The sequence below is a fragment of the Peromyscus maniculatus genome, chromosome 13 (genome assembly GCF_049852395.1).
Source record: "Peromyscus maniculatus bairdii isolate BWxNUB_F1_BW_parent chromosome 13, HU_Pman_BW_mat_3.1, whole genome shotgun sequence".
Taxonomy (NCBI): domain Eukaryota; kingdom Metazoa; phylum Chordata; class Mammalia; order Rodentia; family Cricetidae; genus Peromyscus; species Peromyscus maniculatus.
In genome coordinates this window covers 32,154,701-32,178,724 of record NC_134864.1, presented here as the reverse complement: position 1 = coordinate 32,178,724, position 24,024 = coordinate 32,154,701, and the positions used below count along the sequence as shown (strand labels likewise).

The 24,024-nt window shown below is 37.8% G+C and overlaps 1 protein-coding gene and 1 long non-coding RNA gene across 23 annotated transcripts in view; both read left to right on the top strand.

The window, feature by feature from the left end:
- Positions 1 to 15,651, top strand: part of Agfg1 (ArfGAP with FG repeats 1) — a 53,514-nt gene extending 37,863 nt beyond the window's left edge. Inside the window, exons 6-15 of one of the 22 annotated variants that reach the window (XM_006990343.3) lie at positions 1,057 to 1,176; positions 1,819 to 1,890; positions 3,093 to 3,302; positions 4,308 to 4,488; positions 6,790 to 6,866; positions 7,039 to 7,131; positions 11,310 to 11,357; positions 13,302 to 13,460; positions 14,329 to 14,420; positions 14,971 to 15,651. In XM_006990343.3, coding sequence (XP_006990405.1) covers positions 1,057 to 1,176; positions 1,819 to 1,890; positions 3,093 to 3,302; positions 4,308 to 4,488; positions 6,790 to 6,866; positions 7,039 to 7,131; positions 11,310 to 11,357; positions 13,302 to 13,460; positions 14,329 to 14,420; positions 14,971 to 15,030 — 1,112 coding nt within the window. In that variant the 3' untranslated portion in view covers positions 15,031 to 15,651. The remainder of the gene's footprint in view (positions 1 to 1,056; positions 1,177 to 1,818; positions 1,891 to 3,092; positions 3,303 to 4,307; positions 4,489 to 6,789; positions 6,867 to 7,038; positions 7,132 to 11,309; positions 11,358 to 13,301; positions 13,461 to 14,328; positions 14,421 to 14,970) is intronic. The other 21 variants (XM_016008633.3, XM_016008629.3, XM_016008631.3 and 18 more) reach the window with 21 other exon arrangements.
- Positions 15,652 to 17,935: 2,284 nt separating this feature from the next.
- Positions 17,936 to 21,375, top strand: LOC143268297 (uncharacterized). The gene is made up of 2 exons (XR_013044051.1): positions 17,936 to 18,369; positions 20,381 to 21,375. It is a non-coding gene; the product is annotated as an uncharacterized LOC143268297 (long non-coding RNA).
- The last annotated feature ends 2,649 nt before the right edge of the window (positions 21,376 to 24,024 follow it).

Genomic DNA, 24,024 nt, shown 5'->3' with positions numbered 1-24,024 from the left:
TTTTTAATGATCTTATTTATATATTTAAAGTTTAGAGAACTCTAGAATTTTGATCTTAGGTTTGTGTTATAATTGCAATTATCTTTTATTGTTTCTTAAACTTTAATGTGTTTTAAATAGCTCCTAAAATGTAAATATCTTTAGCTTTTTAGTGATTGTGTCCATACACATTTCCCATGTTAGTAAACCAGAAAGCTGGACGTGATAGTCCACACCTATAATCCCAACACTGTGGAAACTGAGGCAGGAGATCATGAGGGACAGGCCAGCCTAATCTACATAGTAAAGACCCTATTTCTCAAAACTAAAAACAAAAGTGTTTTATTAATGTGATTAAACCATCTCTATATCATTATTTTAGGTACTTAAATTATTTTTCAGATTCATTATCATTTTAAAATGAGTTACTGGGCTGGGAAGATGGCTGAGTAAAATGTTTGTTGTGTAAGCATAATGACCTTAACTTAGATTCTCAGCACACACACAAAAGCTGGATACAGAAGTGTTCATCTGTAACCCCAGCATTTGAGGCAAAGACTCGAGGTTCCTGTGCCTCAGTATCCAGCAGTGGAAACAGTGAGCCTAGGCTCTGTGAGAAACCCTGCCTCAAAAGAACAAAGGTGGGGAGTGACTGGAAAGACACCTGAAGTCAGCCTTTGTCCTCTGTTCATGTATACACAAAGAAATACAACCAAAAATCAAAATGGATTTCCTAGACTGTGTCCACAGTTTTGTTTACCAAAACGAATGTACTTAATGTTCTGAATTAGCTTTCTTTTGTTACTAGAGCCTTTAAAATAATACTGTGACTAAGTCCATTCAAAGAGTATTGTGAACAGACAGACCTATGACTTTACAAAGCACTTTTAGAAATTTCTGGATACCGTTTAGTATATACTTCTAACTGGGTTAAAAAGAAGTGATTTTTAAATGAATTCTCTTTAAAGTGAGTTATAAATTGCATTGGCATTTTCATAAAATTCTTAAATTCATTTGTCATGTCTTCTCAGTTGTAGTTTTCATATTCATTAACATATGTTGTCCTTGCCATTACAGCTCAGAATTCTGCAAATGCAGATTTTGCAAACTTTGATGCATTTGGACAGTCTAGTGGTTCGAGTAATTTTGGAGGTTTCCCCACAGCAAGTCACTCTCCTTTTCAGCCCCAAACTACAGGTAGAGCCTCTCCAGCATTGTGCTTAAATGTTTGCTTTAAAAAACAAAACTTTCCAAATGTAGTTTTGAAAAACTAAATTCTCTAGTGACCTAATTTTAAAGTAGTTGTATTTCACAAAGCTCTGGGGAAACCTGAACTCCTTGTTTCTCTGAACTCTTTGGTCATTGTCTGCTGTCCAGAACTCATCCTCCTCTTCCTGCACAGGGTTCTGCCTTGAAATTTCCAGCCACTGAGGTTGTAAAGCAACAAGTTTTTAAGTACGTTTGAAACACAGTGATTAAAGCTGATGTTGTATCTTGCGATAAGGAAGCTAGTTGATAGCTTCAATGGAAATAAAAATAAGTTATTTTATGGGGCAGCAAGCTTGAGAAAAACATTTTAATGTTATTTAGTCAAGTATAAATTGTTAATGATCACTTTATTCAAGTATGGAAATGATTTTGTGCAGGAATTGGTTTTCAAGAAAATTCTTGCATAAAGTGTACTGTTTTCAGAAATTCATTGAACCCTTATTTAGCTTTTTCGCTAACTATTTTTCTTTCAACTTTGAACTCTGTGTGTGTTGTCTTAAAGCCTGTTCTTTCCATTTTCTCTCGCCGCCTCCTTTAACTCTGATCATTTACACATTTCTGGCTGTCCAGCATTCACAGTACTTTCATCTAGCTGCAGTTTTGGTGAATTTACTTCAGCTTTTCCTCTCCAGGCTACCCACAGTAAGTTCTGTTGTCCAGTAGGCATCTCGTATTAATTTATATGCTTTCTGTGTTATTTCATGTTTTTTCAGTTATAGAACATCATCATTCTTAATAAACCTTCATAAATTCGTTTTACTCTCTCTTCTCTTATTAAACTCAGAGTTAAAGATACAGTTTTTAATGAAAGTTAGTTGATCTAATAATTTGAAATTTTTTCATAAAAATCTTAAAAATTTTGTATTTATTTTGTTTGCTAGCTAGCCATAATAGATCATTGTCTTTTAACATATTTATCTATGTTAGTTTTAGCTGATTTTTCTTTAAAACCTAATTTTTAAAACGGAGACTTGCTGTGCTGACCAGGTTGATGTTGAACTGGCAATCCTCCTGCCTCAGCCTCCTGAGTAAGTCACATTATAGGCATGTGTCACTATGCCTAGTTTTCTTTGAAACAGCCAGAGTTTAATTCTTGAGAAAGATCAGTTCGTATTTGGTTTGGAAATGTCAGAGAATTGATTGATGGTAGGTCTTTTGCATAGGTAATGATCCGTTCTACTTAAAAAAATGTGTTTGACCTTTGTTGTCCCCTTAGTGTGCATGACACTGTTTTGACAGTTTAGGAAAAAGGAACTAATATCTCTGTAGGATTCAAAGCATAGAGTGGAAGGCACTGGCGGAAGTCTCTGAGTGCTCAGAAGGATCTCTGTGGTTGAGAATATGCTTTACAGATTTAGCAGGCAGTCTGCTAGTGACTGTTATTAGGTGGGTGGTGCTTTATGACACCAAAAATGACTGTCGTGCACTTCAGTTTGTATTCTTTGAACTACATGGTAGGGCTTAGTTTTCCTGTGAGCGTCAGGCTGTTGAATACACATTGAACTGCTGTGTAGAGTCAAGTAGTGGCTCTTCAAGTGAAAATGTCAAGGATTTTAAAAACTATTACCAGCATATTCTTAAACATTACTCAGAGTCTGTTGAAGAACTGTAAGGTGATGGTACTATCTCCATAGCTAGAAGGAATGTAATTCCAGCGCTTCCACAACAGCTCTCCACCTCCACAAATAAGGCCTTAGAAAACCGAGTTTCATAATTCATAAAAGTCACATGGTTATAAGAGTGTCCTTATAGGACACCTCCCTTAGGCAGAAATGATCACAAATAATTTACCAGTGAGATTGAGAGAAGCCTAGAAATTTCATGTTTTGTTTATTCTGTTACAGGTGGAAGTGCTGGATCAGTAAATGCTAATTTTGCTCATTTTGATAACTTCCCCAAATCCTCCAGTGCTGATTTTGGAACCTTCAGTACATCCCAGAGTCATCAGACAGCATCAACTGTTAGTAAAGTTTCAACAAACAAAGCTGCTTTACAGACAGCAGACAAATATGCGGCACTTGCTAATTTAGACAATATCTTCAGTGCTGGGCAAGGTATCAATGTGTAAACAAAACAGATACTAATTGTCTAAATTACATACGTTCAAATCTGAAGAGACAATGCTTTTCTCACTTGTATAGAAGTTATATGCACATTCAATGTTTTGAGTAAAGGATTGCTGGCATTTTTGCACGTAAAATATCAACTATAAAACTGAAGACATAGAAATTATATATATATATATACATAAATATATATAATATAAACAATGATTTTCAAAAGAAAGTAATTGAAAATAATTGTATTTTTGTCTTTAAAAACATGCTTTCCTATTCTGTGGCTACAAAGAGTCAAATGTTTTATTTACAGAGCTGACTATAGTACTATTTTGTAATTTCTATTATATATGCATTTTGAACTATTTTTAGTAACATTTTGCCCCCTCCCCCCTTTTTTTTTCTTTGAGACAAGCTTTCTCTATGTAACCCTGGCTGTCATGGAACTTACTCTGTAGGCCAGGCTGGCCTTGAACTTACAGAGATCTGCCCATTATTTTTCTAACATTTTTTCTAGTAAGTTTTGGCCTTAAGATCAGTATTTCCCCTTTAACAGTATATAGCTGAATGGAGAACAGTGGGGATTTGTCCTACACTGGATTCTGCATCTTGATCTCTAACATTGTTTTTCTCATTTCTAAACTGAGAGAGATCATAGAATTGAAATCTTGGACTATATTTTGTGAATTATTGCATGGAAGGCATTTAGAGCAGTGCCTAGCTTAAGAAGCACTTAGTAAATGTTTACTGTTATAATTATCTCTGATTTTTTTTTCATAGAAAACTCTGGAAAAATGGTACTATTAATACATTAGATGCATCGTTTAAATTTATGTGTTTATTTGAACGAAACCATCTGTCTTAGAGTTCTTTAAATCCTGTCCATTTAATGTTTAGATCAAGTCAATTTTAGGTTTACCTGTGTTCATGGCAAATACGCTTGATTAACTGACACTACAATATTAAAGTTTTGGTGTAACTTTTTTGTTTGTTTGCCTTCAGGAGGTGATCAAGGGAGTGGTTTTGGGACCACGGGTAAAGCTCCTGTTGGTTCTGTGGTTTCAGTTCCCAGTCACTCAAGTGCATCTTCGGACAAGTACGCAGCGCTGGCAGAGTTAGACAGCGTGTTCAGTTCTGCAGCCACCTCCAGTAACGCGTACACGTCCACCAGTAATGCCAGCAGGTACACACCTCTGTTTCCATGTCTGAATGACATAGTTTAAAGGGACTTTTGTCGCATTGTAACTTAAACATAATTGAAGAGTTTCTAAGTTAAAATAGATCTAAAGTTGAAATTAAACGTAATTTGCTGTTTAAAATGTAGTTCTTGAGTGTTTGTCATATTCTTTTATTTAGAAATCTTAACTCCTTTTCACTCCTGGGTGCTAAACATACTTCAAAGAACACAAATTTCTAAATGGACAATTGCATATGGCTTGTACTAAGCAGATAATTGATTTAGCAGTCAAGTTGCATATGTCAGGGCACAGTGTTTAGTCTGTTTGCCCCGAACCCCCCCACTGCCCCTGTCAGTTCTCTGGCTCATCATTGTCATTTAGTATTGTAAACCGCACATGCACTACTGTGCTCACACGGACCTTGTGGAAAGGTTTTCCAGAGAACAGGAAGACTACATGTTTAAAATACCAGCCTTGTGGTAAATAAGGTCTGGTGTAGTCCAGGTTGGTTGTGAGTTCATGGTCCTCTGTCTCTGTCTCCAGGGTGCTTACAGGCATGTGCCTCCAAACCTAGAAGAGCATTAGACTTTTAATAACCCTTTTACATTTATGGAAAGTATAAGCATTCTAGTTATTTCTTTTGTTCCATTTCTATAGATAGAGCTGCTTTATTACTATTATTATTTAGTTTATTTCCTTTTGCCACCTTTTCTAGAGGGAAAGTCTAATTACTTGAAATGGGACAAATTGAATCCAGTAATAAAATTTGGCATTATTTTGGTTTGCTTCACTAATACTGTAGTCTGTGTTATATTTTAATAATACTAACAAGGTAGCCATAAGGCCTGGAAATATAGATGAAATCCATGTGATGAATGGATTATTGATATTGCATTGTGATACATTAATAGTTTACAAGTGTGATCTGTGGAATGTTTGAGTTACTTTAGACTCTTTACAGGATCTGTAAATTCAGACCTTTTTCATAATTCTGAGATGCTAATTTGATTTTTCAGTGATTGACATTTGATGGTACACAAAATACAATGAGGCAGGAAAGCCTTGCTGCAGAAATTAAGGTAGTCTCCTCAGATCAGAGCAGAACAGACATTGGATTTTTGCACACAACACACTGTTTTATTTCTGATTTAAAAAAAAAAAGTTTGCTTATGTTGCCTGGACTAGTGTTGAACTCAAGATTCTTACGCATCTTCTCAAATAGCATGTGACACCATTTCTCTCTTTACCTTACAAATAGTGTTGATTAGTTTTTCTAACGAATATTCTTGGTAAAATGATAACATTTTCAACTTTAGTTTTCCATTAAATGTACTTTCTGTATATTAAGTTAGTTATGTATCATATTTGGATGCAGAGTAAAACATATGTTTGTCTTGAAAAGAAATTTACTGTTGTTAAGTTTTGGGACAAGCCAGCTACTCATACTATGGTGGTTTGAATTTCAGTATTTGTTGGATATTTCTACAGAGTGTGATCGCTGTAAAGACTACCCCTTATGCTGAGGGCATTGCTCAAGTGTTCTTGCACAGCATGCAGGAAGCTCTGGATTTGATTCCCAGCACAGGGGTGCACACCTTTATGACCAGTACCTGGAAGTAGAGGCAGGGAAGTTCATGGTCACCCTGCAGAACAGATTCCAGACCGGCTTTCGCTGTATGGAATCTTGTCTCAAAAAAGAAACAAAACTTGTTGAAATGCAATGTTAGAAGTTTGGGAAATTTGCATTCTACCATAAACTGGAAAGTGAAGATGTAGTGAACTTTGACCTTGTGGGGTGGAAAAAGTTCATTAATAGCTTTTACATTCCCCATTTGAGGCAGCCTTTAGGAAACTGCCAGTTTTGGTGTCATATCAAAGAAAATGAAATACTCTTACCTGTTGTTAAGTATGCATATAAGTAAGGTACATGTTCATCCTACATGTCAAACAAATGGTAATATATACATGGATTAGTAGAAATGTACAATAAAAGTTAAGTTCCTTTTGCCTTGAAAATAGTTATTAAAAATACTTAATGCTGTTGTGTAATGGAAGCCAATCTTAGATGCATATTTTTTAAATTCTCAATTTCTATATACTTCTGATTGACAGAGATGGCATATGTAAATAATTTGTTACTGGAATTTCAGTAAATTTTCCTTATGTAAACTCATCTTGAGTTACCATTGAGAACTGCAGTGGTGTGTAGAAAGGTTAATTTTTATGTGCTTCAGAATCTTGTGGCCAGCTTGTAGGTAGATGACCTTGTTTCTTTATTAAATGCTGACTCTTGATATTCTCTTCAGCAGTGTATTTGGAACAGTGCCTGTGGGTGCTTCTGCTCAGACTCAGCCTGCTTCAACTGGGCCCGCTCCATTTGGGGGTATGTACTTTTCATAGAGAATGAATGTTCTTTTTAGGGGTGCTGGAAGATAGTAAGAAAGAAACATTATCAAAAGGTACACATTTTTCTCTTCAAAAATAGTGAAGAAAGTTTAAAAATCTTGAATATAAAATATTAAGATTTTACAGCATACTTTATACTTCTTTAAAAGCTACGCCTTCTACGAATCCATTTGTTGCTGCTACTGGTCCTTCTGCTGCATCGTCTACAAACCCATTTCAGACCAATGCCAGAGGAGCAACAGGTAAGAAGAAAAGACAGATCAAGGAATCATAACTGTGGGGAAAGGAGTTTATTATTTATTATTTATTTACTCATTTATTATAAGTCATACCTAACATGAGACCTCTTTCTACTGAAGCGTAGTGCAGGAAAGGGTAGGTGAGTGTGTTCAGAAACACAGATGCCAGCTGGGTGTGGTGCATATATCTTTCACCCCAGTACTTGGAAGGCTGAGGCAGGAGGATAGTATGAGGCCAGCCTGAGCCACATAGAAAGACCTTGCTGGGCAGTGGTGGTGCATGCCTTTAATCCTAGCACTTGGGAGGCAGAGGCAAGTGGAGTGCTGTGAGTTGGAGGCCAGCCTGGTCTACAGACTGAATTCCAGGACATCCAGAGTTACACAAAAAAATCCTTTCTTGGGAGAAAAAAAGAAAAGAAAAAGAAAGAAAGACCTTTTCTTTAAAAATTGACAAATGCTACTGAAAGTTTTTGACATTTAGGGGTTTAACAGTCACAAAGGACCTGAGAAGTTTATGTTTCCACCCTTCTGGCTGAAACTTTGGGTTTTCAGATTGGGATGCTCAAATATGGGCAGAAGAACTTGATTGACAATAGTAGTTCAGCTTGTTTGGTGCCAGAATGGCTATTAGGCATTCAGTATCAACAAAATGCTTTCATAAAAAGCCTTATGAGATTATATCGGATGAGTGAATTTTGTTATATTAACTCTAATTACATATCCCTAGTGTCTCTTTTCAGCTTCGTATTTTATGGGTTATTTTTGTTTGTTTGTTTGTTTTTTGTTTTTTATGAGAGCTGAGGATTATGCCTGGGTCCTCCTGCATCCTAGGCATGCATTCTACGAACTAAACTTTAATGTCTATTCATTTTGGAGTTCAGTACTTGAACATTTTGTCTTTCACTTTTTTTTTTCATTAATTCTGTTTATCTTCCCATCTTTTTTTTTGATACTTGATTCACACCCACGCCAGTCACGTCATTCTCGTTGCATTTCTTTGTTTTGACTTGCTGCCATCTCCTGGCATGGCACATCAGCAGGTGTAAGTGGTGTGACTAGACTCCATACACTTTGTTTCTGTGTGTTTCAGAGAATGTCAGAACCAAAGCTTCCACACCAATTACAGCAAGTGGTGATAGGAAGTTCTAAGGGTATACCATTATAACATACCTAATCAAACTCAGCAGTGAGAGGTAGAGGAAGATCAGGAGTTGGGGGCCAGTCTGGACTACTGCAGGGAGAACCTAGCTAAACAAAGCAAAAATTAAAAATTGTGATGCCAGAAGTCAGAATAATAAGTATTATTTTTTATTTACACAAACACATTAGTCATAATTTAAGTATTTGAAATTCCTATCAGATTTAATTTTTAAAAATGATTTGTTCAGAGCCTGGGACCCCTGCCCCCCCTTCCTTATTTTTTACTGCTTTTGAAAGTATTTTTAGAGGTAAGCTTCTATAGAGAATGTAGTGGTATATATAAGATCTACAGGTGATCTAGCAATATTTAATTTTGAAGTTTATCAGAAAGAAAATACTCTACAAATTTTTATTTCAAAATAATTTTTGTTTTGCTTTTGTTTTTGTGTCCCCCCCCCCTTTTTTTTGGAGATAAGTTATCTCTGTAGAGCCCTGACTGCCCTGTCCTAGAATTTGGTATGTAGACCAGGCCAGCCTTGAACTGAAAGAAATCTGCCTGTCTTTGCCTTCTAAATGCTGGGATTAAAGGTGTGTGCCACCATTCCTGGCTATTTCGAAGTAATTTTTGCATTATAAGGTGTTTTGATGTATCCCATTGGATATCTTTTTTAGGTTATTATGAAATTGATTAAGTTGAAACAGATGTTGAAGCTGCCGCACTGCGATGCTTTGACAGCTACACTGTGGTCCTTGGGAATTTCCAGGCCTTTGCAGAACTTGGACTCTTGGAGTGCTCTTTGTTTCTCTCAAATGTGTTAATAGCCCTGTGAAATGTTCTTTTGAGATAGCTTTGGAAGAACAGTGTGGGACAGTTCTATGCTCTTGAAGAATAACACATAAGTACCAACCTGGGCTGTCAGCTATTTCAGACTAAAGTATGGTGGTGCTTAGTACTGTTTAACTGTCACTGTTGACTGAGAATTTTAAAAATAGTTTTATTAGAGAGAAACTGGGGGCGGGGTAGGGAACTGTGAATGGCCTGTAGAACTTGTGTGGAGGTCAGAGAACAGCTTTTGGGATCAGTTCTTCCATTGTGGGATCTAGGGATTGAACTCAAGATTCAGGCTTATGCAGCAAGCCCTTTTATTTATCTGCTGAGCCATATTGCTGGCCTTGAGAAGTTTTCAAAGCAGTATTCAATGGGAAAGAGTTTTGTGCCTCAGTAAATGCATAGGGAAAGTGCTGAGAAAGCACAGTTTAGCAAGCATTACTGATGCAAGACTAGTGGAAGCTTTTAGATTTCTAAGAGAGTTAAATTGACCAAACTTTTTATCACAGAACTCTTCTTTGCCAACCTTTTTTTTTCAGCTCTAAAAATGTGTTTGTGTTCATGTACACATGCTCACATGGGTGTGTTCATAAAGCAAGAAGATGACACTAGGTGTCATCCTTAGGAATGTCATCTACCTCTTTAGAGACAGAGGCCTAGAGCTCACCAAATAGGCCACAGTTGCTGACCTAGAAGCATTAGGGATTCTTGTGTCTCTGCTTCCCCGGTCTGGGATTACAGGCCTGTGCTACCTCGTCTGATAATATCCACATGGATTTTAGCCAAAAGGCAGAGAGGTGATTCTATGGGTTCTGGGACTGAACTCAGGACTTTGTGCTTGTAGGAACTTTACCAGTTGTACCATCCCTCCAGCCCCCTTTGCAACATTTTGCTAAATTTAGAGCACAATATAAAATCTATTTAAATAGGCAAGAAAAATACTTTTTGCTTTCCACATAGTAGTATATGAACTCATTGTTGTACATCATTTTTATAGTAGCTTTGTGAAGTACATGGGTCCTGTTATCTCTGTCCTTCCATCATCCCCTTTGCAAATGAGGAAACTGAAGTTTGTATTAGTTAAAAATATCATAGAGGTAGAAAGCGGCAGAACCAAGATTCAGAGTTGTTTTCCTCTATCACCATGGGCCTTCGATTTTTGCTAATCTAAAAAGTATTCCAGTCTAAAATGCATAGAAATACATTTTAGAAATAACCCCAATCGAGACTGTTTAACAACAGCAGAACAGAGCTGTGGACTCCAGTAAGCTAAGTCTCTTCTGTTACCTGCATATATACATGAGGGAGGTGCTGTCCTCCTGCCCACCAGGTGAGTCATGCACAGGATGCCTTTCTCCATCTGTCAGTCAGGATGCTTTCAGTCAACTAAAGGGGCTCAATTCACTTTCTCCTCAGAATTCTTAGCTCATTTAAGTTATTTTTAGATATTTCTAGTTAATGTCTTGATTTGTGAAGAAAACATTCAGGTGCTCTGTTCAAGACTTGGAGTTTCAGTTGGTAAAGGAACATTTTTTTTGGACGTGTCTCATGATGCTTACTTTGTGTGTGTCTGTGCGTGCATGTGTGCGTGTGTGTGTTAAGATAAGGTTTCATGTAGCCCAGACTGGCCCTGAATTTACTTTGTAGCTGAGGCTGGCCTTTGTACTACTGATTTTCCTGCCTCCATCTCTAAACTTGTCAGGATTTCAAGTGTATGCCCCTATGCCTGGCTCTTACTGTACTGTTTTTATGGTTATAGTTCTATTTTCACATGATAAAACAAAGCTAAGATTACTTTTGTTTTGAGACAGACTCTCACTCTGTAGGCCTGGTTGGTTTGGAATTCATTATATAGGATACGGCTGGCCTCAAAGTCACAGAGTTAATCCCTCCTCCCAGGCTGGAATTAAAAGTATGAGCTGTTGTGCCCAGCTATGAAGGATTATTTTTAAAAATATATTTCAGTAGTTTTTCTTCACTTGGTATTTATTGTTCTAAACTGTTAAAAGTGACATACTATAATGTGAATGTAATTGAAACAAGAGGTCTCTTTTGTGGGTGAGTTTCTACTGTATATTCCTGTGACCCCCCCCCCAAGTGGGCAGTACTGCATTCTAACTCTAGAGCTCTTTAATGAAACCATATAACTTTTACTTTAACAGTAACTGTACATAACTTGATTGACCTTGGTCTCTTTATGGCTTCCCATAAGGCCTTTCTGGAGCAATGCATTCTCAAGTGTTTCCTCACGCTCATTTTGGTAGGTGGCCACAACTAGATATGTGTGGCAATTTGTCTAGCTGCTTGTGGAAGCTTTTGCTAGTGTTCTGGATCCTTGCATGTAGAGTTAAGTTATTTCCATGTTTTAATATGGAGTGGGCATGGATGTGTGGCATCAAGGTCACGTATTTAAAGTAACACGAAAATCCTATATAATGATTTATGTTTTAATACTGAAAAGCATTATTGCTTACCTCCATGGTCACAGTAGAATGTTAATAGCTATTTTGATTGCTTTTCTTATGTTTTAATCCATAGTACTGTAAGTGATACCTTTTGATGCACCAAATCATTTTCCTGCTTTATCTCATGGAGTTTGGTTTTGCCTAACTGTCCGAGCTTTGCTTTGAGTGCTTCCCGCAGTGACCTGTCAGCTGCATCAGCGCGTTGTGTCTGCAGTGACACCCTCCCGTCTCCTTGCAGTGTGCTCAGACTTTCTTTCTTTCTTTCATTCACTTGCTTCCCAATAGCCTGTTCTTCTTTTCTCCCCCCATCCTGTCAGTAAAGACGTAAAAACCAGAAACCTTCTGAATCTAACTAGGTTCCTTGAGCTAATTTGCATTGTCATAAACATTAGGATTGCTATAACACTTTTCAGTTTGTCTGTTTTTCGATAAGAACATTTTATGCAGTGCTTTTCATATTTAATTTCTTTGCCTTGAATCAGTACCAGTTTGGTAAAGTTTTTGAAATGAGGAAATTCAGTAAATAAGTTGATGTGCTTTGACAGTAGTATTTCACTGTATCCTTTAGCAGGAGTGCACAGTTAAAGCAACGTTATTGTCACTATTCACTCAGTCCTTCCTGATAACAAGCATACCATCGGATCATGGGAAGGTGCTGTTTTACGTATTTCCTACCAGTTACTCACACAGCATTCCACTACTGCACGTCTCTAAAGTGAGAGTTTGTTTATAAATGTGGTTGTTTATGTAAATAGGGCTTGATGCAGGCATATCACATAAACATTGGTGATTGCCACATAGAGTCCAGCTCATGCTTTACCCACCAAGCACAGCAAACCAAGGAGGAGCTAGTAACATGGACACAGGACCCATGGGCCTGGTAGTCATCTCTTGTAAAAATGCCCTTTGCGCTTCTTTTCCAATCTTTGTGCATTGATACCAACTTGTGCAGCTCAGTAACCCCAGACAGCCTCCATTCTCTTCCAGACTTGTGAAATGTGGGTGTAGAAGTGTGTGTGTGTGTGTGTGTGTGTGTGTGTGTGTGTGTGTGTGTGTTTTGTGTATGTATGTACATATATATATACACACACACTTATGTCTATATATATTGTGTGTATATATACATATAAAGTTGTATATATACACATATATATAATTAGTAGGAACTTACTATGTCCTTATAATTGCATTAATGTTTTAAATAGAATTTCTTTCTTTTGTCTTTGGCTGTAGTTATAAAACTGTAGTTTTGAATGCCCTGCCTTTCACCCTAGTTGCCTTATAAATCCTATTATTTTTAACTCTTTAAGAGGTCTTAAATTTTTTTCTACAGAAACATGAACCTTAGTAATTAAAGTTAGGTTTTTTAAGTTAGATATAGGAAAACTGCCTCAAACCCAGGATGTGTACTCACTCCTTCCTATACACCATCACAGTATGACTAGCTTCTGAAAGCAGGCTATTATTTGACTTTATGTAATTGCTTAGGGAAATTTGGGGGCGGGGGCGGAGTTTGAATGATAGCTTTAGTAGTTTCTTTCTAGTCACTGCATTTCAGAACAAAATTTCTTAGGTTCTATTATAGTTAGAGTAGACAGTGCTAATCTCTGCTGACTTTGTCAGGATTTGGGGCTTTCAGATGCCCTTAATGTGTGTCTTAGTGTTGTCAAGGTAGGTGCGGTGTATTCCACACCGTGAATTGCTGTGTGTGTCTCTGACCCCCATGTTTCTCTTGTCAGCGGCAACCTTCGGCACTGCGTCCATGAGTATGCCGGCAGGATTTGGAACTCCTGCCCCGTACAGTCTCCCCACCAGCTTTAGTGGCAGTTTCCAGCAGCCCGCCTTCCCGACCCAAGCAGCTTTTCCTCAGCAGACAGCTTTCTCTCAACAGCCCAATGGTAAGCTTGAACATCTGACCAGCTGCGTGATGTCAGTGCCCCTTACATAGTGTGATGTTAAGTGCTTGAGATGAAGACTGTCTTAGACTGCTGTAGTCTTGTGCACCGAGTGGGGACTCCGGAAGAGAGCCTTTGGCAGTTTGGGCTGTACATAAGAAGATTGTGGTTTTATACATTTCCTTGACCATGTGTTAGGAAACCTCAGTGACTGTCAAGCTCTTCTTAGAGTCACCCATGTCTTTATCTTTTAAGTCCATCTTGTGTTGTCATATGTTTCTTGGTTTGAAATGGAAATTATATTTTTGTGAAGAATGGTTGCTGGCGTGCCTTTTTGGTGTAGTGGTGTTTTAGACAAACCCTCTTAAGTAAGTGACAGTGATGTACTTACAGCTTGTTTTGGTGACTGGCTAGGAGATTGACTTAGCCCTTCTTCTTACCGGTTTCTTACTTGCTGAAGTTTGAAATCCATACTTTTCAAGAATGTTCTCAGTTCTCATACATTCAGTAGTTAGAAAATACAGTGCATCGAATAGTCATAAATGATGACATGTTTCATAAGAAATACTGTGGTGATGTGTAGAATCCACTGTATTGGCCATATGCTTCCCTCAAGTAGTCACACACTCATCTGTCAGTTAAGTCCTCAAAGGTCAGTGACCTACTCTGGGCTGAGTTAGATTGTTTCAGAGCTCGGAGGCTCTTAATAAATGCCTTAGGAAGTTTGTCTCTAGTGTCTGAAAAGACATGAGACCTAATGTTACATTTTATTTTGTCATCTGGTAAGAACGTTTATGAGACTTCTAAGGTTGGGATCATCTCTTGGTGGCAGTGTCGCTTGTAACTGGTGGCTCTCTCTCTTTTTAATAAGGTGCAGGTTTTGCAACATTTGGACAAACAAAACCAGTAGTGACCCCTTTTGGTCAAGTTGCAGCTGCTGGAGTGTCTAGTAATCCTTTTATGGTGAGTGAATTTCAGTTTTAGTGCCTTAGAAAATAAGTTACAGTTTATTAACCTGGGAAAACAGAATGTGACTATCCTTGCATACAACTTAGTGTTCTGTTAATATGATGCTATAGATTATGTATGGCCCTTACAATGCCTCTAAGAAGTTAGTTGCAAATCAAAGTGTGGATAATAGATTCACTATTTTATAATATGAAATACATGCACTCTTGCCAGAATTACACTTGAAGAAACCTTTGGATTTAGGGAAAAGGAGCCTTAAGAATGAGATTTTTGTTTGTTTTTTTGAAGGTACAAGTACTTCTTTTAAGTGCCAGGCTCCTTTTTAGACAGTATTAAAGCACTTGTGTAAACAAATACATGAAAGGACAGTATAGTCTGTAACAAGTAGGAGGTGGTTTACAGTTTGTTGACAGCAACAGAAATGAATAAAGGTTGGCAATAAAAAATTCTTAACAAAAGTTTGAAGTTTTTCAGTACAATTTAATGCTTTCGTCTCATACAAGCATCATTTCTGTTTATTTTGTCCTTGTGTTTTTTCCGATAGCCTGGTGCACCAACAGGACAATTTCCAACGGGAAGCTCATCAACCAATCCCTTCTTATAGCCTTACACAGACACTGTACTGGAACGAACTTTTATGTGATCATATTACATCTCTCCGCCTCTTGCACTGTTGTCTTGTTTCACTGATCTTAGCTTTAAACATGAGAGAAGTCTTTAAAAAGCCTGCATTGTGTATTAAACACCAGGTAATACGTGCGAAACAGAGGGCTCAGCAACAACTTTTCACTTGTGAATTGGCAGGAAAAGGTAGCGGCATCATGTACATTAAAAATTGGCTAATGTTAAGTTATTGCAGATCCCACATTCATTATGCTGCAGTACTGTACATATTTTTCTTAGAAATTAGCTATTTGTGCATATCAGTATTTGTAACTTTAACACATTGTTATGTGAGAAATGTTACTGGGGAATAGATCAGCCACTTTTAAGGTGCTGTCATATATCTTGGAATGAATGACTAAAATCATTTGAAGCATCACTTCTGGAAAGTTCAAAGTCAAAATCGGAAGGTTTTATTCATTCTTGAATTTTTCCTTCTAAAGAGCTCTTCTATTTATACACGGCTAAATTCTTTAAAGATGTGAAGGACACCTGTCTGCGGAATAAAGCTGATCATGTTTTGCTACAGTTTGCAGGTGAACAAAATAAATATTAGAAAATATGCTATTGTTTTTGTGTTCTTGCTGCAATGCCTTTACCAAAGTGGCCTTAAATAATGAGTAGTGAGTTGAGAACATCTTGAATTCTTAAAGACTTCTAGTGACTAACTTTTTTTAAAAGGCCATGTAGAAAATGTATTAAAACTACTAGGACGCTATATTCAGGACTGTGACAGTGGAAAAGCATTTACATGTAGCTTGTCAGATTCACCATGCTACTTCTAATTTCTCTGCAACTTATTAATTTTGTGAAGTTTGTAAATATGGAGAATTTGCATGTTTGTGTATTTACAAATATTTTTTAAAGATCTTAAATTCTCAGACTGCAAAAGGCCTATTTTAACTATTTTTTTTTCTGTTCTCCATTTTAATTGTCTTTGAATGTATTGGAAGCAGACATGCCTTGACTGTGACACGATTGCACCTGAGTTCATGCCCCCTTTCTCCCCCCATTTTCTGGACAGACTGATAACTATCAATAGAACATTTATTTGTGTTTGTTTTGGGGTAAAGAAACAGGAACCCAAATGTTACCTTAAAGTGATGAAATACTTTGTATAAAAAGGTAGCAATACTAAGTTTAGTTTTTCTTTTTGTTAATATTCAAATGAACTTGTTTAAATATTTATATGTAGTAATGCCTCATTCATCCCAAGGTAATCCGACACTCTCTTCAAAATGAAACACAACTAAGAGAACTGAAATGATTTAAAAAAAAAAAAAAAAGCTTCGAACAATGCCCCAAGTCATGATTCTGTATGTAGAGCATACATGTTTCTTTGAATGTGAGTTTAATAATTTGATAATTTGATTTATTGATCCATAGCATATTTGTGTTGATGAAAGGAAGGAGTCCAAAATGACAATGGAGAGCCTGCACTGGCAAAGGCCACAGGGACAGCCAGCCTGGTCTAGAGGACAGCAGTATTAGTACATTCGGTAATGACTCTGTGCCATCCAAAAAGCTAAAATTGCATACACAGTATGTAATGCCTGTATGAAAGTGATTTAAACAGTTTTTAAAGTTTGGTTTTAGGTGATGTAAGTAAGCATCAGCTTGCTCAAACATTTTATTCATGTTGGATGCATTTTGCAGTGATTGCTATTACCGTCATGCTTTAAAGTCTGGGTGTTTACTTGGGCTGCAGTCTGCTGTCCTCCTTCGTGGAAGGTGTGCTTTATAAAATGTACTTGACAAGTGACATGCCCGAGACTCAGCCCTTTCTGAGCAGCTTGCCACTGAGAATCCAGTTATTGCTGCTCAGGCTCAGCTACACCTTGGGCATAGTCTTGAATTCTTTGTACATTTTGGGGGCTTCATCTATTTTCATGGAAGAGAACTTAATGTCTTTAAACTTCTGTTTGAGATTGTATTAGATTCAAATCAATTCATATGTACAAAAGTTATACTATATAATTGTAGGCCATTACCCAAATAACCTACCAGGCTTTCCATCTATTAAGTAAATTAAACAGTTGTTATCAAAATAGTTTTAAAGACTATTTTTTCCAGTAGATCTTGAGATGTGTAATTAAATGGGGGGAACTTGTATTAATTTTCCATGAGTGCTCATAATCAAAATACAAGTACTTAGATTCAGAAGAGCTCCAGTGTTAAAGTGGGTTTTCTCATTTTTCTCTTAAAAATCCACTTTTTAGGCTTAAATTTGTTTTGCTCCTAATTTTAGTCATTGTGTCGAGCATTTGAAGCACAGTGGTCCGGGTGACAAGGCAGAGGATCTTCACACTCCCAGCATATTGCTTGAAACATGTTCCCTGTTGTGTCTTTGATCAGAAATTAATTTGTCTTTTAGGTTGGCAAAAACTGTGTTAAGTTTAAAAACATCTTATTCTCATTTTTATGACACAAGGCATGTTTTATTTGAGATTCTTTTGAAAATAGAGGATAGGTTGTCATTTCTTCCATAAGATAATTTGTTCTGTAAATAGAACACCCCTTATCTGGGAGGGGCTTTGGTGCTAGTAGTTCCTGTCAGTCGCAAAGTCGAGAGAGGAACTGGCTGCTGTCACTGGGCCAGCATTTCTGAAACATGTTTTCTGTTCATCGTTTTTATAACTGTTGAGGTCCCCCAAAGAGCTTTTGTTTGTGAAACTTGAGTTTTTCTAAGTTATATTGCAGATCAGTACAGAGGGATTTCCAAAACCTAACTTTTAAATATGGCTGTGGTAGTCCTATTGCTTGTTAACCTAGAGATTTAATATAAAATCACTTTTCCAAAATGGAAGGAAACATTCTTCCTGTTTCTCCCGCTTTTTTAATGTCAGGTTTAGTAGAAACTGTTTGCATTCTGAGTCGTCATCGTCACCCCGCAGAAAAGCACTGGGAACTGCACTGTGCGCGTGTGAAGTCCAGATGGCGAGAGAGGTGCACGCCGGCTTTAGAAGTAGTAAAAGGGCAGTTCGACCTGGTGCAGCCCTGTGCAGGCCCCCGGGTCACATTTTGAGAACACAGCACTTTACATTTGTGTGTTTCTGGTCTATGTACCTGTGGGGAACCTTGTTCCTTCTGAACCTTGATTGGGAAGAAGTGAAATTCCAGTTGAAATCATAAACTTCTTAACATTAGTGACTATTATTAAAGTACTCATGGTGATATTGTGAGTGTGGTGTTTTTACACCCTTTCATGTGTGAGGTACTCACTGAGTGGTTTTCTTCTATCAGCTCATGTAATGGAATCGTCAAGGCATAGAACAAACAGGTAAGCTCGTTACAGCCTTTATTCTTGGGAGAAGGTACTTGGATTAAATTGTACTCTAATATTTAGGTGTGATTAGATTCTCTTTATTTTGAAATTTTAAGTCACTTCCTGTATTTCTCAAAAATACTTAAATCATTTAACATGAATTTTTTGATATTCTGATGAACTATGTACCATTTACTCTGTAGAGTCTGAGTTTTTGTATTTCTGTTTTCTTCTTTTCTGACAGGGTCTTTATATAGCCCTGACTGTCCTGGAACTCACTATGTACACCAGGCTGGCTTTGAACTTACAGAGGTCCTCCCGCCTTGCCACCTCCCCCGCTTAGAATCTTACTAACCTTTAGAGTAGTGGGATAGCCTTGTCCCTCAAGTTGACAGTGACTCATTGTGTGGGGCACCTTACTGTTGTTCCAGTCTTAGATGGTCTTTAATAAAATAACTCAGAGCCAGATATCAGGGTGAAAACTGAAAGATCAGAGAAGCAGAGAAGCCAGCTACTAGTTCTTACCTCTACGACATCCTCAGCCTAAAGAGAATGAGTTTCATTTATGTAGTCTCTTCCCCTTAAAATTTTAAAATGTGCTTTTTAAAAGAAATTTTAAAATTGTATAAATTAGCTTATTGTATTGAATTTATTTCAAATCAGTTGAACTTTGTTGATTTTAGAAGCGATATCATTAATTTGCCTTTCATGTGTTGTATTTGAACAAGTGAAGGTATACTTATGTGTATCCAGTGTATACCCAGGACTGTGCTGGTGTTTCACAGCCATCTGAACAAAAGAACAGGAAGATGCTCTGTAGTAGCAGACTCATTTGACTAGCAGTCTGACATCATGAAATGCATGCATCTCCAGAGCCTGTTAGACCCTCCAGCACAGCAGTGATGTGGGAGTCCACAACTCATTGACTAGGTTTATCCGTCCTTTGATGACTGTATGCAGACTTCAAAAACCTTGAGTTTTATATTATTAGTGATTCATCTGCACACTAGTTTCCTCTTGAAAGGACACTATTGGAATTTGGAAATGTCCAAGTGCTGTGAAGGGTTTGGAGAAGACAATGGACTTCTCTGGTATAGGGCTGTCCAGGTGCTATGTTCCCTGCTGATGTGCAGCTGGGATAGTGCTTCTCAAGACTTGAGTTTGAGTCCCATGGGTGGAGCATGTACTTGTGAAGGGCTTCTGTCTCCCACCCTAGTGTTCTTGGTCATAATTTCCACTGCTTAGGGATAAGCTTTTGAATAGGTAGACCTTGAATAGGTAGAAAAGGTAGGTAGGGCTTTTCTCTGACACCTTTTCCTTTGACTTAGGACTTTATGTTGGCCTTTTCCAATGAAGACTTACTGCCAAGATGGTGCATCTAATACCCTATCCCTCCTGCATGTTTTATGCCTATGGTTTCATTGTTTTGAAATATGTACTTGTCCAGCACGTAGATCTTTGGGGGTTAATGAAAACAGAATGTTGTGATCCAGAATTTTGTAAAAAGAAAAAAAATTCTAGACAGAACATTTTATTTGCTGATAAATATGTTCATTTGATCAAACTTTTAAATTGGTTTGTTCTCCAAAATCTTGGTGACTTGTTATCTAAGTTTCAATCTTAACAAATACTCAAGGAGCCTTGTGATTATGACTATTGAGTCAGTGGCTTGAGGCAGCAAATGTTGTAAACTAATGTTACATAGTCAGTGTTCCTAGAGTGTGGTGAGTAGAGCCAGGTTTTTAAAGGCTTAGAGGCTTTTATATGTTCTAAATGACATGTGTAGGCTTTTTTACCGTTCTGCAGCGTCCACAGGTTATTTGGTAACCACAGAACATTTCCCTCTTTGACTTATTTTCATACCCCAGGGGAATACTGTTCCTGTATTCTTCATAGTTTTCAGGAATGCTGTCTTTTATTATGTCAGTCTGTGTATCTATACATGGTTCTTTGTTTTAACAATTCAAAATTTTGCAGTCTGTTCCTTTGTTTTAACTTGGACACCTTTCTATTTTACCACATGCAGCACTATCCCATCATATAAATGGCATCAGGACCCAGGAGTGGATGTCCCTTTGGAGGAACATGTTTTAAAATATATATGCTTTTATGAAAATTCTTGATTTTTGTCTGATAGGAAACTTTCAGTAAAACAGATCATTCTATTTTGAGACTCACCAGCTATTTACATTTGTTTTTGTATTTCCATCTGAGAGATTTTTCAGCTCTCTCAAATGGGATTTCTCAGCATTTAAATTCAGTTGTGAAGGCATTCAGTGTGTTTGCTGTGGAACCTCATGTCTTATTTTATACCTTACTCTTTCTGTCACCCCCACCTGTGACTCCTGCTGTTTCTAAAAGAATGGCCTGAAGACTTTGGTTTACAGTTTGTCAGTATTCTGCATCTCCTCATGCACCTTGGCCTGGAGAGTGACCCTGTGTTTATGAGAAGAAAGTGCAAGTCCACTGGTTGACACCAGACTTCACTCATTGTCTTCCAAGTTAAGCTAGCCTTTGCTTTGGAAAAGCTTGGGGAACAAGTCTACAAGTGGATCCTGATTTCTTACAGAAATTAATATGCATTTATAGAGTTATGCAAAGGACTTACTTCCTCCAAGAGTTTGTTTTAATGAAGAACACTTACTGAATAACCGAGTAAGAACAACTCATAACCGATTAACTAACTTACTCTGCACGTGAAGAGTGAAAATGCAGGGGGAGGCGGCGGCGAGCTCCAAGGACAGTGGGAAGGGGCTGTCTGGCTGTGGGCGGCTCTGTCTGGAAAATGCTCATAGGTGAAGGTTTTCAAAGCTCAGTCTTGGTGCAGGAATTGGTTTTAGGTATAAAACTTACTGATTTTGATAATTGTTTCTTCTCTTTTTTGGAGATGCTAAGAATTTGAACCCTTGGTCTTGCACATGCTAGGCAAATGCTCTACAGATAAGTCTAGCAAGTTTCTTGTTCATTGTGAAACATTGGGAAAAAAATTTTTTAAATAAAGACATGACTTTGTGTACCACTTGGGATGGCCTCTTCAATCGTGTCCTCATATAACACGGAGCCTGAAAGATTGGAAGAAGCGCCTCTGTGTGTCAGTCACAGCGGCTCTCCTGTCCCAAGCATGCAGTTAGAGGAGTAGAGATGCTGAGTTTCTTTGCTGCTGGAGAAGGAGCTCTCAGTGTCTGGTTGACACAGTCAGAGGCTCTCCTGTGTCTGCTTCCTACAGAAACGGTTTGTCTTTACTTAGTTTTACCACATCTGGATAGTGAATGTTTGTTCAGGTTATCTGGTATCTTAATTGTGTCTGTGTTGCTCTAAAAAACAAATGACAACAACAAAAACAACCCTACTTTTTATCCTGTTCTTGTAGCATGAATCTGAACAGGTCTTATTAAAAACAAACCTGAAGCCAGGTACTGGGGTGAAATGCTGGAAGATCAGAGAAGCAGAACAAGCCACAGCCACCTCGCCTCGCCAGTTCCTCAGCTGATCCTGTTTCCTCAGACTGGAAGTCTCTGAGTCCTCATCCAAATGAATCTCAGCCAAACTGCTACTCAAAAGCCTAAAAGCTTAAACAGCTCTAGTTCCTGGTCCTCATACCTTAAATACCTTTTTGCTTCCTGCCATCACTTCCTGGGATTAAAGGCTCTCGATACCATGCCTAGCTGTTTCCAGTGTGTCTTTGAACTCACAGAGATCGAGACGGATCTCTTCCTCTGGAATGCTAGGATTAAAGGCGTGTGTGCCACCATTTTCTGGCCTCTATGTCTAGTGGCTGTTCTCTTCTCTGACCCCAGATAAGTTCATTAGAGCACATAATATTTTGGGGAACACAGTATCACCAGGTGTTCTCTTTTGTAGTAACCTTTGATCAGTAGAAATTCCAAAGTACTGGGTATCGTGGTATACACCTGTAATTCTAGTGCTTTGGAGGCTGAGCACAGAGCAAGACATTACTTCCCTCTCCCCCACCCCCCAAAAAGATTTTTATTTTAATATTATCTTTTGTTTTTGTTTTTTTCCAGACAGGGTTTCTTTGTGTAGTTTTGGTGCCTGTCCTCGATCTCGCTGCATAGACCAGGCTGGCCTGGAACTCAAGGAGATCCGCCTGGCTCTGTCTCCTGCGTGCTGGGATTAAAGACATGCACCACCACTGCCCTGCCCCCAAAAAGATTTTAAAGAACTAAGTAAAATTCTTTGGAATCCTTACAAGATTTTCATCATTTACAATGTTTGTGGGTATCACTGTCGGTGCATACAAAATTTCTGTAAAGTTCTCTCAAGAGAATAACAGAATAAAAGATGTTTAGCAGAATATCTACAAATTAACACAATGTAAGCAGCTCTAATAATGACACATCATATTAAGTATGAATTTTTTTTAATTTTGACAATTTTATACCTGTGTACATTGCACTTTGGACGTTCATACACATCCATACAGTTCTTTTTTAAAAATGCTGTCAAGACTTTAAAACATCTATAACAAAATGTAGCTTTTGGTTAAAGTGCTTGGAATTGAACCCAGGGTGTTTTATGCCTGCTCAGCAAGCATATTTGTGTTGTTTTTTTTTTTTTAAAAAAAAAACAGTGTTGGTTTTCTCTCTGTGCTGCCCAAATGCAGTCAGACGCTAAAAATGCCAGCCAGTGTCTTCTCATTCTTAGTGCTGGCCCCATGGATGTACATCAGCTGCCCTTGCTGATATTAAAGTAGGGAATGCCGTGCTACAGAGTGAGATCCAGGACAGCCGCCAAAACTACGCAGAGAAACCCTGTCTCGAAAAACCAAAAAAATAAAATAAAGTAGGGAACGTTCAGGGGCTAAAAGAGTAACTCGATTACTTGGGGAGTTGGATGGTTTGGTGGGAATTTGATGTAAGAACTGGTTGAAAAAAATGCCCACTTAGTTGCTCTAAAAAATCCTCAAGAAAACTAGTGGGTACTATGTAAAGTCATATCTTGGCTGCAAGGGTTTGAGTTTGGGTTCACAGAAGGGTACTCAGTGTATAAGTAGAAATTAATCACTTGTTTTTTGAAAGCAAATATGTGTGTGATTAGACAACCAAAGTATGTAAAGAGTACTGAGCATAAGTTTGCTGCTGTAACTAATGCATATAAGGGGCTGGGAAGATGGCACAGTGGTTAAGAGCATTGAATGCCCTTGCAGAGAACCAGGGTTAATTCTTAGCACCGACACGATGGTTCACAACCATCTGGAACTCTAGTTCCAGGGGATCCAATGCCTCTTCTGGTCTCTGGGCACCACACATGCACATGATACACAGACATGGCAGATAAAACACCTGCACATGAAATAAATAACAGACATAAAAAATCAAGTAGAAAGCTTAACTTTCTCCTAGTCCTGTAGATCCATTAAAAGGCAGATCACTTTTTTTTTTGGCTTGGTCACAGGTCAGCAAACCATGTACTGCCAGCTGGGTAAATCTGAGATCCTGCTCATTTTTTTTATAAAAAAAATTTTACTGTGATACAACCACATCCATTTTTTATTTTGCTGCTCTGGCCTTTAAAAAAGGGAACTGTGTAGATGTGGCAGTGGACAACAGAACTGGAAATAGTTTACAAACAAGCTGCTGACATGCTTTGATTATCAGACATGTGGAAAGACGAACATCTTAAATAGTCTACAGTTTTATTCTTTATGAG